At 42.6% G+C, this 14,295-nt stretch overlaps 1 protein-coding gene across 1 annotated transcript in view; it reads left to right on the top strand.

Annotated features, from left to right (window-relative positions):
- LOC124622043 overlaps positions 1 to 12,908 on the top strand; it is a 58,336-nt gene extending 45,428 nt beyond the window's left edge. Inside the window, exon 2 of the mRNA XM_047147602.1 lies at positions 10,996 to 12,908. Coding sequence (XP_047003558.1) covers positions 10,996 to 11,093 — 98 coding nt within the window. The 3' untranslated portion in view covers positions 11,094 to 12,908. The remainder of the gene's footprint in view (positions 1 to 10,995) is intronic.
- Positions 12,909 to 14,295: the final 1,387 nt, after the last annotated feature.

The following is a 14,295-nucleotide window of genomic DNA, read 5'->3' as shown; positions in this document are numbered from 1 at the left end:
ATGTTAACAAATTTCTCTTCTTCAGAAACGATTACCTTGCCATTGCCAGTCTACATTTTATATCCTCTCTACTTCGACTATCATCAGTTATTTTGCTCCTCAAATAGCAAAACTCCTTTACTACTTTAAGTGTCTCATTTCCTAATCTAATTCCCTCAGCATCACCCGACTTAATTCGACTACATTCCATTATCCGCGTTTTGCTGGAAATTATGATGTATGTTAACAACTTTAATAGAGGCACTGGATTTTTTATTTGTTTTTGTTTTACACCTTTCATTCCCTACTCGTGAGTGTTGGATGGGCCGATGTAGAACAAGACCTCATTCTTTCCAGCCAGATATTCCAGTTGAAAATAAGTTGGGCAGAGGGAGTTTTCTCATGGGATTATATGCCAGGGGATTCTCAGTTTGAGGATTCGTCTGTTTTTTTCCTACATTAGAAACTGCATAGAAGTATGTCCCGCATTGTACTTTCTTATGAGAACATAATCGCTACATGTATACAGTGTATCTGTATAAGCTAACTGTGTACACAGCAGGACACGCAAATGAAGAATTTGACCGAAGTATCGTACACTGAGAATGGGGTAATATATTTACATCGCTTTAACCTCGGAAAGTCAGTCAGCCGGCGGGAGTGGCCAAGCGGTTCTAGGCGCTTCAGTCTGGAACCGCGCGACTGGTACGGTCGCAGGTTCAAATCCTGTGTGTGTCATTCTTAGGTTAGTTAGGTTTAAGTAGTTCTAAGTTCTAGGGGACTGGTTAGGTTAGGTTAGGTTAGTGTTGTTTAACGTCCCCAACGAGGTCATTAGAGACGGAGCGCAAGCTCGGGTTAGGGAAGGACGGGGAAGGAAATCGGTCGTGCCCTTTCAAAGGAACCATCCCGGCATTTGCCTGAAACCATTTAGGGAAATCACGGAAAACCTAAATCAGGATGGCTGGAGACGGGATTGAACCGTCGTCCTCCCGAATGCGAGTCCAGTGTGCTATCCACTGCGCCACCTCGCTCGGTAGTAGGGGACTGGTGACCTCAGATGTTAAGTCCCATAGTGATCAGAGCCATTTGAACCATTTTTGAAATCAGTCACAGATAACAGTCTTGATGTAACTGCATTCTTGGCATTGTTTTTAAAACAATGCTCAGCGTTCCGCCTCAGAGCGCGCACTTCGCCGTCACATTCTTGTCTGGAGCGGACAGTAAGTAGACAGTGGAGCGCAGGAGGCACAACGCGGAAGCGTGCGTGCGCCGGGACCGGCTGGCAGGCGCGCAGAGGTCGCTGGCTCTAGCGGTACCACGGGCTGGCTCCGCCCGCTACACCGCAGAGGAATGCCCAGGCGGGACCGGAACCCGCTGGCGCTGAAATGCTGGGAGTTCACGGCCGGCCGGGCCCTCAGGCACTCCTGTCGGCCCCCGCACCGTTATTTCCCACTGGGGAACGCGCTTAGATTCGAATGCCACAGGGCACTGTTTTTGGACCAATGGATTTGATGTACAATCGATAATTCAGAACCCGAAAGAATTTGGCGTAATGGCCTCCGTGTCCGATGTACAAATATCCTTCACGACAAGGCCTCTGGTTAATCAAACATGTCTTGACTTTCCCGCATTCGAAAGGGATAGTGTACAAATTGATGGCCAAGTCTTGTCTGAGAGTAATTGCGATGTCTCGGGTGTTCTCTATGCGATTGCTTAATATTGCGATTCGGGTGTTCAGCCGAGTTGTTCTTTCCATTTCCATAATGGGACGCGCCACTGATATGCGGATGTCACAGATTAGAACGGTAGGCAATGGGCCCGCCTATGCAGTCCATAGACAGTGTTTGGAGTTTCGAATGTATGATTGTTTAAGAAATGTACACATATTTCGCCGGCCGGGGTGGCCGTGCGGTTCTAGGCGCTTCAGTCTGGAACCGCGTGACCGCTACGGTCGCAGGTTCGAATCCTGCCTCGGGCATGGATGTGTGTGATGTCCTTAGGTTAGTTAGGTTTAAGTAGTTCTAAGTTCTAGGGGACTGATGACCATAGATGTTCAGTCCCATAGTGCTCAGAGCCATTTGAACCATTTTTTGAACACATATTTCAATGTAACAATGCCTGATGTCAGTGCCACAATCGAAATAAACTAAATTAACCGTCACTGGCGTTTGTCGCGGGATTTCAGTGGAAGTAGTTCATGAGATACCGTAGTATGAACATAGTAAACACTGACAATTGTTTGTTCCACGTTGTAGTGGAAACGAAAGTTTCTCACGCATGCGTATTTGCAGTCCTGCACAGATGTTAATAAGTCTCCGGAGGTGTCTTGTTGTAACATTACCTAGGTGAAACTAGAGACAAATAAAGGTGAATGCAGTGCCCCAGTGATGCATGACGCGTAAAGAACCAATGTATCCTCAAAGATTTGTGCTCAGAATGACCACCACCAGCGCCTGTACAAGCTTTCAGTCTGTCGTGAAACGATTGCTAGCATTTCAGCGGAAACTGCGGCGCAGGCAGCAGTAATGCGCCGTTTCGTGCCATGTGAAATTGTTTGACGACGTTGAAGAGGTTGACACCCAGTGGGATATCGTTCGGCGTACTCGATACACGAATGAAAGGCATACTTCCTACATTCACTATAATCAATGAGCATGTCCACATCTTTTCGCATTGAGAAATGTTATCTTCCAAGCAAGTCCTACTACGTCCACTATCACACAATAAGCGGCAGGACCGTCGAAATGTAATCGCAGTCTTCACACAACACAATGTAAGCAAACATAACACCGTCATCTAGCACCTAAGCAATTGATTACTCGTAAACTAATTCCACTGGCTCCCTGCAACAAACACCACTGACGTTTCCATTTACTCTACTTTTAGGATTTTACTAGCAATAGACATTGTCCCATTCAAGAGGAGGAGAAGGAGATTTAGTGTTTAACGTCTCCTAGACATCGAGGTCATTAGAGATGGAAGACATGCTCGGATTAACAAAGCATGGAGAAGGAAAGCCGTCATGCCCTTTCCAAGGAACCATCCCGGCATTTGCCTTAAGCGATCTAGGGAAATCACGGAAAACCTAAATCTGGATGGCAGGACTCGGTTTTGAAGCGTCATTCTCCCGAATGCGACCATTTAAAGATTTGTAAATGTTTTAAGAAACTGCACTTTCATCAACGTCTCACTGTCTGTTTATTAGCTCCAGATACGCACCCTCGTCTACAATTCAATTCCTTAAATACATCGTATCCATAGTGTCTTCCAACTTCAAAGTGCTTATGACGACCTCAACTCTGCTGGACCACTTTCAGCGAGGTGTCTCAGTGTCTGTGAAGGAACACCAGTACATTTTTCCTCAAGAACAAAACTCTGCATTCTGGAGCGAAGTCGACGTTCTGACTCATCCCAAAGGTGTTCAGTTGTGTTCAGGCGAGATTCCGGACAGGCCAGTCCATTTCGGGAATGTTATTGTCCTCAGACCATTCCCCCAAAGGTGGACACACTGCATTGACATGTTGATATAAACAGTCATGGCTTCCGAACTGTTACTCTACTGTTTCAAGGCACGATACTCTAAATTGTGTTTATATTCTTCCGCATTTAGCGCTCTCTTAAGCACAATAAGTGAACCACACCGTAATCACGACAAACATCCCTTTACCATAACATCATGTCCCCAGCACTTCACTGTTGGCACCACACGTGATGGCAGGTAGCATTCTCCAGACATTCGCCAAACCCAGACACTTTCATCGAATAGCCATAGGATATAGCATGATTCATCAATACAAATCACTCGTTCTCAATCATCCACCGTCCAGTGGCGTCCCTCTTTACATCACCTGAAGCACCGCTTAGCACTGACTACGAAAATGTGTCGCTTATGAGGAGCTGCTCGATCATTATATCACATTATTTTAACTCGTTACGCACGGTCGTTGTGCTAGATGGACTGCTGGTGGCACTTTCGAACTCACAAGTGATTTCTTCCTTTGATTTCATGGGACTTTTTACAATCATCCACCGCAGTGCTCAACCCTCCCAGTCCGTCAGTACGTGAAGTTTGCGTCGTCTTGGTTTAATTGTGGTTGTTACTTCGTGTTTTCACGTCGGTCTCGTCACTATCCATCGTATTGAGCAACTTTGGAAGGACTGAAATGTCCGCGATGGATTTGTTATTCAGGTGCATCCAGTGAATAGTCTACGTTCGAAGTCACTGTGCTCTGTTGATCTAGCCATTCTGCTATTACTGCTTCTCTGTTGACAGCACACCCCGCTTCCTTTAATGTTGTCGGGTCTACAGGCCGTGACATCTATTGGTCAGTTCTGCATTACGTATGGGTGTTCGGGTACTTTTGTTCGGACAGTGTGTATGACATGGAAGATACTAGAAAATTGATGCCTGTTCTAACGTTTCAACATCGATGACAATTTTCGACTGTTTCCCTAGGTCGCCATTTCTGTAGTTTCAGTGGTTGTAACTGGAGCTGTGAGGAGCATTTTTTACCTACTTTCAGCTATTTATGTCCACATTGTATCTAATTCATTGGACTACTTAATATTTGACAGGGATGAAAACAAGAATTGTGACACTCTGCTGTCGCGGCAGTGATACACTAGAGACCTTTGCATACTGGAAAACTAAAATATTTCATGTAAAAGAACCCATTGTGAAGAAATATAGTGAACGGATACGCTAGTATGGAATGCCGCTGGAACCCATGTGAACGAATGAACCAACTGGAAAACCAGCTCTTGAACGTCGTGCAGACGTGCCGAGCTTTGGCTGGCTCTGACAAAGACGGTGAGGCACTCGCCATCCGACGGGAAATGCGAATGAGGGCCTGGGGCATATCTGCGGTTTCCGTCCGGATGCTGGCGGAACCTTTTGATTTTGCCGCTCGCCACCTACGGCGGAGCAGTAAAGATGTTTACGGCTCTACAGCCGGGAGAACTGGCCAAGCATCGCGTTTAATTGTTTACACCTGGCGGGTGAGTCGCCGTAAGTGTTGGATCATTACCTGCTTCCTGTCAGTCGGACGCTAACCCCACGTGCAACTGCGAAAAAAAAAATAAAAATAAAAATAGTTTCATTATCATGGATCAGAAATGCGCGTGTTGCTCGCGTGATCCATTGAGCCAACGATGCTGCTACGCATTCTCCACCACAGACTTTGTTATTAAGTGTTACGACGTTAGCTAGATGCTAATGTGTGTACTAATAATTTATTTATGGTAAATTATTGATGCTCTTTCATCCTGCGGTCATGGAAGAGTGAATATTATTTATATGTTGAGTTCGGATGTAAGTTAGTGGAGAGGAAAGTGGCGAATGAGATGCGACACCGTTTTTCTTCACAACTTGGGAGACATCATACTGTATTGAGTTAAGTTGCGTAACTGATGGATATTCTTTGCCTACTATTACTATAAGCTGTTTCAGAGTACCATCAAACTGAGGATTTCCTGAAAACGATTCGTTTTCGATACGATTTGTTATAATAAAATGACAGGAAACTAGCATCGGTAGCTACAGGCGTCCTGTAGCTAATGTGCTGTGAAAGTATACCGTTTCAGTGCTAAGGCACATTGATAATCTATCAATAGCACGTCGTTTTGATACAATTTATCACTGTTAAATAGCAAATAATGACATTTGTGATGCATCTTCAGGCAGTGTATTCTATATACAGAGCACTGGCTGCCATATCGAAGCTGTAGCTTGGTTGATAGTCGAGAGCTGTGAAGAGAAGATAAAAGGTTTACGGCCACCTCCTTCCAATTTTTTCGCTTTTTTCCCTAAAAGAGTCTGGGTCTTTCTTATTAATTTCATAGCAGTATTATCTGCTATAGTCGATGTTATTTACTATAAATAATGTATTTTCTGTAAGTCTTGTTGGAATGTGCAACGACTGGAATTTTTTCCCAACTTAATTTTATTCGAGGTGATGATTAAAATTTTATTTTTATTTTTGTAATGTTTTCCTTGAATATTTACACAATAAATCAAAATTAGGATATAGAAGGAACAAATTACAAAAGTTAGAACATAGTGCATTTAGAAAGAGAGTGGAGAAGTTGGGATATGAGGCCAGGACTTTTTACATGCGAATTCGACACTCTCTCGCATCTTTTCCAGCAAAAAATTTCTAACATGTTACCATGTTACCGAAGTTAGTTTTCCACATCTATTAAGTACGTAGTTGAGGCTATATAACACCATTACTGTACAGTTTTTAGGATCCCGCACCTAAATCGGTAGAAACGGAACTCTTGAAGGATCATTTTGTTGCCCGTCCGTCCGTCCGTCCATCCGTCCATCTGTCTGTCTGTCAGACTATTAAAAATCTTTTTCCTCAGGAACGGATAGACATATCGAAATTGTTTTTAAGTCACATACTAAGGTCTACAGTCCCTACGATGTAACATATTTGAGCTTCTAAACCAAAATAATCAAAAGATAACGACCTTTTATGTCACATATTTTGATAACTCGCAAACACACTCATTAAAACCTAGACGGTACTTCCCGTTGATCTACACTCGTGAAACTTGTCAAAAAGGAAGTTTTCACAGTTCAAGAAAATAAATATACCCGAAAATTGTTAATTTGAATTATATCAAACGGGAAATATATTTTTATCATTTCTTATCCGACTTCAAACTTGAAACGTTCTCGAAAGTCTTGGAACTCCTGGAGTCGGTATCTTGCGAGTATCGATGTCGATAACAGCCAAAAATAGTCAGAGCGTGAGTCTTACTCACAATGACCAATTTAAAATTTTTAATTTAAAATTTTCTTTTTATGTTTAGTTAAAACTTCCTAACTAGTTGTATTATCATCTCAGCAGTATAGCTTCTTTCTGCACTTCGAGTGAGTAGTGCTGATGTCTTTCGCACCCATTTACAGAATGCTTACAGCTGCCCGATTTGAGCGGCGTCTCGTATTAGGGCCCCTACACAAGAGGGCGACACCCGAGGCGCGTGACGGGCGCTTCGGTTGTGCCCACGCCTTGTCGCAGCCGTGTCGCGTGCCCCGGCGAGCTTCCGCCGCCACCTGCAGCGCACTCCTGTCCTAATTGGCGCTCATCTGCAAACAATGGCCCAGGTGAAGATGGCCCGCAGGCTTGTGGCGCGTGGACCCGCATGCGCGCCTCGCATGGGGGTCGTCTTCACCTGGCGCATTGTCCGCTACCGGCGTTCACCCTTTCTACCCAATGGCGCTAGGACGCTCCTTACGTACACCTGTAAAGCTCATGAAACTAGTCCATGTTCCTCACCTGTCCCCACTCGTGCATTTGCGTCCTATTGTAGGGGCCTGCACGTGAGTAGGATGGTGGTGAGACGTTGTGCAGAGTGGCAAGGGCTCTGTACCACGTGACACTGTGGCTAAAAGCGTCGTCATGCCCCGCCTGTCTCTAGCTTGCCCTTTGGGGAGCACAGACAACATTTAGCGTTGATTTTCGTGTCAGTTGAGGTATGGTGAAGGTAGTGTTCGTACACTTTTTGAGTCATCAGTCTTCTGAAATTTTTGATGCGATCCGCCTCATTTCTTGCCTTATCAGTCTACCTAATTTTCAACATTCTTCTGTTGCACAACATCTGATGCCCTTCGATTCCCTCCTGTTCCGGTTTCCCTACTGTCCATAATTGTCTGCCAAACAGAAATTTCGTCCTTAAATTAAGGCCACTGTTTGAGACTAGTAGACTTCTTTTGGCCACAAATGTCCTCTACACACGTGCTACTCTACTCTTCACGTCCTCCTTGCTTCGTTCGTAATGGATTATTTTTTTAGAAGAATGAGATTTTCACTCTGCAGCGGAGTGTGCGCTGATATGAAACTTCCTGGCAGATTAAAACTGTGTGCCGGACCTAGACTCGAACTCGGGACCTTTGCCTTTTGCGGGCAAGTGCTCTACCAACTGAGCTACCCAAGCACGACTCACGTAGGAGAGCTTCTGTAAAGTTTGGAAGGTAGGAGGCGAGGTACTGGCAGAAGTGAAACTGTGAGGACGGGGCGTGAGTCGTGCTTGGGTAGCTCAGTTGGTAAAGCACTTGCCCGCGAAAGGCAAAGGTCCCGAGTTCGAGTCTCGGTCCGGCACACAGTTTTAATCTGCCAGGAAGTTTGATTATTTTTTTGTTTCCAAGGTAGCAGAAATCCTTAACTTCTTCTACTTTGTGGTTCAAAAATGGTTCAAATGGCTCTGAGCACTATGCGACTTAACATCTGAGGTCATCTGTCCCCTAGAACTTAGAACTACTTTAACCTAACTAATCTAAGGACGTCACACACATCCATGCCCGAGGCAGGATTCGAACCTGCGACCGTAGAGGTCGCGCGGTGCCAGACTGAAGCGCCTAGAACCGCTCGGCCACACCGGCTGGCCGTGTACTTTGTGATCACCAGTTCTGCTGTTAGGTTTCTCGTTATTCTCATTTCTCCTCCTCCTCTCTTCGATTTACTCGCTACCTCTATTCTGTACTCATTAGACTGTTCATTCCATTCAGCTGAGTTTAGGAATGATATCTGCAAAAATTATCATGATATCTTTTCGCTATGAATTTTAATCCCACTCTTGAACCTTTCTTTTGTTTCCGTCGTTGCTTTTTCGATGCTTAGAGGGTTTCCCAGAAATGCTAGGTCAGACTTCTAGGGGCTGTAGAGGGAGTCTTGAGAAACAAACCGAGGATAGGACTCCGTGTCCGGACACATCATCCAAAGACCTGATGTCTGGTGTTTGCTGCACAGTCGTAACTGCGCCGTGAAGTGGACTGCGCCTGTAAGTGTAGCCTATCCATTTTGCATCCACATGTCCGCATTGCAATACCTGGACAGCTGCCCAGGGGAAAGAACACTAACGGCTAGCTTGAGCCACGTCTACTTTGAGGTAGACCATCCTAAAAGCATCCTCCCCTTAATGACTTAAATTATTAGTCCGCAAATGAAGTGAATTCTGAAGAAATGTTGTTCATTACACTGTCCTCAATCATCAACAGAAATATCTGCACTTACCCGTAACATCCTGTGTATATATTGGGTGACTGAAAAAAGAAAAAAAATAACTGACAAACCTTAGGGACAAGTTCCTCATACATCAACAAGTAAAAAGGTCTAGTAAACATGAGATCTAAAGAGCATATCTTTAGAAATATGAGCAGTTGGTCATCTTTGATACTATGAAACACATCTATTCTACTGAAAGCTCTTTGCTTTCCATGTTTTCGAAGGAGGAAGTATTGACCAAAACAAGGAAAAAAATTCCGGTAAATGAGGGTTGTAATATGCATACTTTAAAAGCTATGAGCACTTGTTCATCTTCGCTTGTTTGAAAAATAGCTCTTTTACCGAACAAGTGCATGTAGCTCTTGAGGTACACATTGTAGAGCCTCTGTTTACTAGACTTTTTTCTTGTATTGGTTCAGACAGTCGCAGTCGTGATCTCCAGTCCTGAGACTGCTTGGATGCAGCTATCCATGCTACTCAATCCTGTGCAAGCTTCTTCATCTCCCAGTACCTACTGCAGCCTACATCCCTCTGATTCTGTTTAGTGTAATCATGCCTTTGTCTCCCACTACGATTTTTACCCTCCTCGCAGCCCTCCAATACTAAATTGGTGATCCCTTGATGCCTCAGCATCTGTAGCACCACATTTCGAAAGCTTCCATTCTCTTCTTGTCCAAACTACTTATCGTCCATGTTTCACTTCCATACATGGCTACACTCCATACAAATATTTTCAGAAACGACTTCCTGACACTTACATCTATACTCGATGTTAACAAATTTCTCTTCTTCAGAAACGCTTTCCTTGCCATTGCCAGTCTACATTTTATATCCTCTCTACTTCGACCATCATCAGTTATTTTCCTTCCCAAACAGCAAAACTCCTTTACTACTTTAAGTGTCTCATTTCCTAATCTGATTCCCTCAGCATCACCCGAGTTAACTCAACTACATCCCATTATCCTCGTTTTGCTTTTTTTTATGTTCATCTTACATCCTCCTTTCAAGACACTTTCCATTCCGCTCAGCTGCTCTTCCAAGTCCTTTACTGTCTCTGACAGAATTACATTGTCATCGACGAATCTTAAAGTTTTTGATTCTTCTTCATGGATTTTAATTCCAACTCCGAATTTTTCTTTTGTTTCCTTTACTGCTTGCTCAGTATACAGATTGAATAACATCGGGGAGAGGCTACAACCCTGTCTCACTCCCTTCCCAACCACTGCTTCCCTTTCATGTCCCTCGACTCTTATAACTGCAAACTCTGTGCAAATTGCAAATAGCCTTTCGCTCTCTGTATTTTAGTCCTGCCACCTTCCGAATTTGAAAGAGAGTATTCCAGTCAACATTGCCAAAAGCTTTCTCTAAGTCTACAAATGCTAGAAACGTAGGTTTGCCTTTTCTTACTCTAGCTTCTAAGATAAGCCGTAGGGTCAGTATTTCCTCAATTGTTCCAATATTTCTACGGAATCCAAACTGATCTTCCCCGAGGTCGGCTTCTACCAGTTTTTCCATTCGTCTGTAAAGAATTCCCGTTAGTATTTTGCAGCCGTGACTTATTAAACTGATAGTTCGGTAATTTTCGCACCTGTCAACACCTGCATTCTTTGGGATTGGAATTATTATATTCTTCTTGAATTCTGACGGTATTTCGCCTGTCTCATACATTTTGCTCACCAGATGGTAGAGTTTTGTCAGGACTGGCTCTCCCATCCCCTCCCAAATATGAAAAAAAGAGTTTGCAGTAGAAGAGATGTGTTTCATAGTCTCGAAGATGAACAAGTGCTCATTGCTCATATCTCTCAGAATATGCGCTTTAGAGCCATTGTTTACTTGACTTTTTTTTGTTTGGTGTAAGGAACGTGTCACTAAAGCATCTCGGTGTTTTTTTTTGGGACACCCTGTATACTATGTAGCACTGCAGACTTTATAATGTACGTTGAAAAAATAGACCGATTGCAGAGTGATGGTAGTAAACAAAATTCGCCTTTTCCTTTCGTTTCAGATTTCTACAGGGTGCAAAAGGCACCTGCCGACAAGAAGCTGGAAGCGGTATCCAGCAGACCGACAGAAGGCGTGTGCGCCGAGGCCGATGCCGACTGAGCTGGCGCGACCTCACTCTCTGCTTGAGCGCTGGGAAGTCTTCCAGAGGACTGCCGTTTGAAGAGGCTCGTCCCGGTACACGCCATCTGCGACAAGCAGGACGGGTGGAGAACCTGCATCCGAACGTCACTCCATCGACCACGTAGTGTGGCCGGTCCTCGGGAATCAGCGGATCTCGTAAATCTGTAGATCCGACCACTGACTGTGACGTTACGCACGCTTGCGCAGTGGACTCTGGTGTGGTGCGAAGAGCATATGCTTCTGATTTCCTGTATTTCTGTGCTGCTATCGGTGCTTCTACCGTATAGCACTCGCCAGTGACTCTACATTAACACAGTTTGATGTAATACAGTCTTGGTCATACTCTCTCCTGTAATATTTACTTCATTCTTGCACACTGTTGTTAACATTTTAATTCTTGAGGGTATGTGTGATGTGCAATGTTGTAAATAGCCTGCAAAAGAAAACTCCCTCTGATAGAACACAGGATTGTCTGACATTATCACTACTGATAATAGTGTTTAGTACTTAGGGTGTCCAAGAGGTCTTACACATTATTTATTATATTATAAAAATGTAAATAGTCGAAGTAAAAATTATTTAAATGTAGTAAGCTAACATACCAAAGCCGGATGACAGAAGGTGTGATAATATTGTTTTAAAAGGTTTAGTTTCTCTTGCTCATTCCGTTAGAAACGTATTATTCCTTTTGTCACTTGTGTTAAGTTGAAATAATTGGTACAGTGTACTGATGACGTGAGCATCCCAGATAAATATTTGGGGAGAAATTTTGCATCTTTTCCGATAGTCTTCTTGTTATTGTTGACTGAAATGTGGAAATTAAGAGAAGACTGGTTTTGAATCTCAAATTGCAACTACTTAGTTGTATTAATTCTCGTGAAACGTCATTTGTTTAAACGTGAGGTTAATTTATTTCACTGTTTTGTTGTAAAAGTAATTTTTATCCTAACGTTGCATCAACTATTGGCTGCAAATGTCTTAGACATAACTTACACGCACTCTACTTTTCTAAATAGTATCTGCACAGCGTGATTTAGTGTTTCCCTCGCACTCCAAGCACTGTCCATGCTTCGCAAAATATCGTGCCTTACGTGTTTGTCGATCCTATTCTAAATGTCATGTGTAGATGTTTCTTGTTGTGGAGTTCCTAGCTAGGCACAGATTTCGCCAGCAAATCCCTAGTTTGTCGCCTCTTCTTGTCTGGCTAGCTTTTCTGAGAGCTGCCAGCCTACAGCGGATAGGCCAAAGAAAGTGCGTAACACACACGTTGCATCCTTAGCAGTGTAGTGTAAGTGTTCCATCCATTGGCGATTTCGTCTTCTCTTGACTAACCACTCTAGTCACCCCTAAATAATCTTAGTATTTGACATCTGCAATTACCTTTAAGGGGAAAATATGTAAATTTTGTGAAAGAGATTGACATAGTCAAAATATTTAATGTATAAATGTAAGTATTTAACTTTGTGTGAGTGCGCTGTAATACTGAAATATTGAGGGTCTTCGTAGCATTGTGTCTTACTTCAGGCATAAGTACATCTAAAACAAAGGGAATTATCTTTGTGGTATCGTTGTATATTACTGGATGTTGATTCTATGATGAATGTACAGTTTAATTTAATCTGTCCATTAATTATTACGTAATGATTGAAATGCTGTCGTTCAGATTATTAAATAAACATTGTATATTCCGTTCAGTAATGTCTAGTCTGAATGATACCAGATCTCATTATGCTATAACATTTGTTCTTTTCTGCGTAAGATACAGTAAATGTCAGTCATCTGAATAAACTCTTAACTGTGACTAAAAAAACTGTATTTAATATCTGCTGCTGCATTTGTCTTGGAATACCCCTGAATCTTGTTTTACTGACAGATGAATCACATCGTAACTACAGCAAGATTTCGCATTGACATTTAAGAGACAGTGTTGCAGTATTGCCAAAAACAATACTGTAACACTTAAGATGGAGAAATATACCAAATGGGTACAATTGTAACAGTATCTATATCTACCCAGCTTCGTCACTTGTTTATCCTACATTGAAAAACTAGTTAAACAGAGGAGGCTATTTTATTAGAAACACTAACAGCACTAATCGAACAAGAAACTGCACGAATATCCTGAAAAAGGAGAATGGAAAATTACCTATACAAAAACAAAAGGAACAAACATTGCGATACATAGAAGTACTCAATAACGGAAAGACAGAATGCACAAAGCGACTAGAACTAAGTCACAGACCTGACGCCACACAAACTAGCGTTTTGACAGGGATAACAGACAACTGGAGGGACACAAAATAAATCTCAGTATCTGCATTCGGTAGAATATCAAAGGATTCTGCAAAAAAATATGAAGCAGAAAAATTTTAACGTCTAATAAATACATTTTTCACAGCTCCAGTGTCCACGAACGTAAATGTAATGAATATGATCTCAAACACACAAAATGTATTTCAGAATAAGCGAAGCATGACAGTAACTGTTACCACAAAACATGAAAACCGAAGCAACACTATGTGTTAGGGTCTATAAAATTCTTACAGCATCAGTTCAAGTGGCCGTTGTGAAGGAAGAACATTACTATATCTTTTTCAGTTTCGCGACAAGGTGATATCAATTTGCAATTCTTCGATACACGTCAAATTAATCCAAGAGGTAAGTAGTTAATAGCAATAACTAATGAAATATATATTATAGTAACCTGTATTGTAAGCTTGGAATCTTCAGCTTCACACGTCTCAAACAAATTGGTGTAATTAATGTAGCATTGAGACTTATTAGATGCTTTACATGGTATAATCCTTTCCATGCAGTGCAATCGCTTTCCATGTCCTCATTAAAGGAGCAGTGCATACAGTAATGAACAATGCAATGAAACTCAGTACACGATGGTTCTGCTATTGAAAGCCAGCCGACAGAAAATAACTTACAAGACTAAGAAAGTATGTAAAGGGAGAAGTCAGATTATGGAATATAGCATGAGAGGAAAAAAGATGGAAACTGACAGGAATCTATACATATTCTAAAAGTGGATGTAAGTGTTTATGTATGTTCCACATCTCCTCCTAAACCACGGGACTAATGTAAACCAAACCTTATATACACATCCTTTACTGTAAATCAAAAATCGCTGTGGGGGGTAAGGACCATCTACCTATCCTAGTTCGGGAGATATGCC

Source organism: Schistocerca americana, chromosome 7, assembly GCF_021461395.2.
Source record: "Schistocerca americana isolate TAMUIC-IGC-003095 chromosome 7, iqSchAmer2.1, whole genome shotgun sequence".
In the NCBI taxonomy this organism is placed as follows: Eukaryota; Metazoa; Arthropoda; class Insecta; order Orthoptera; family Acrididae; genus Schistocerca; species Schistocerca americana.
The sequence above is the reverse complement of the archived record's forward strand: the minus strand, read 5'-3'. Positions and strand labels throughout refer to the sequence as shown.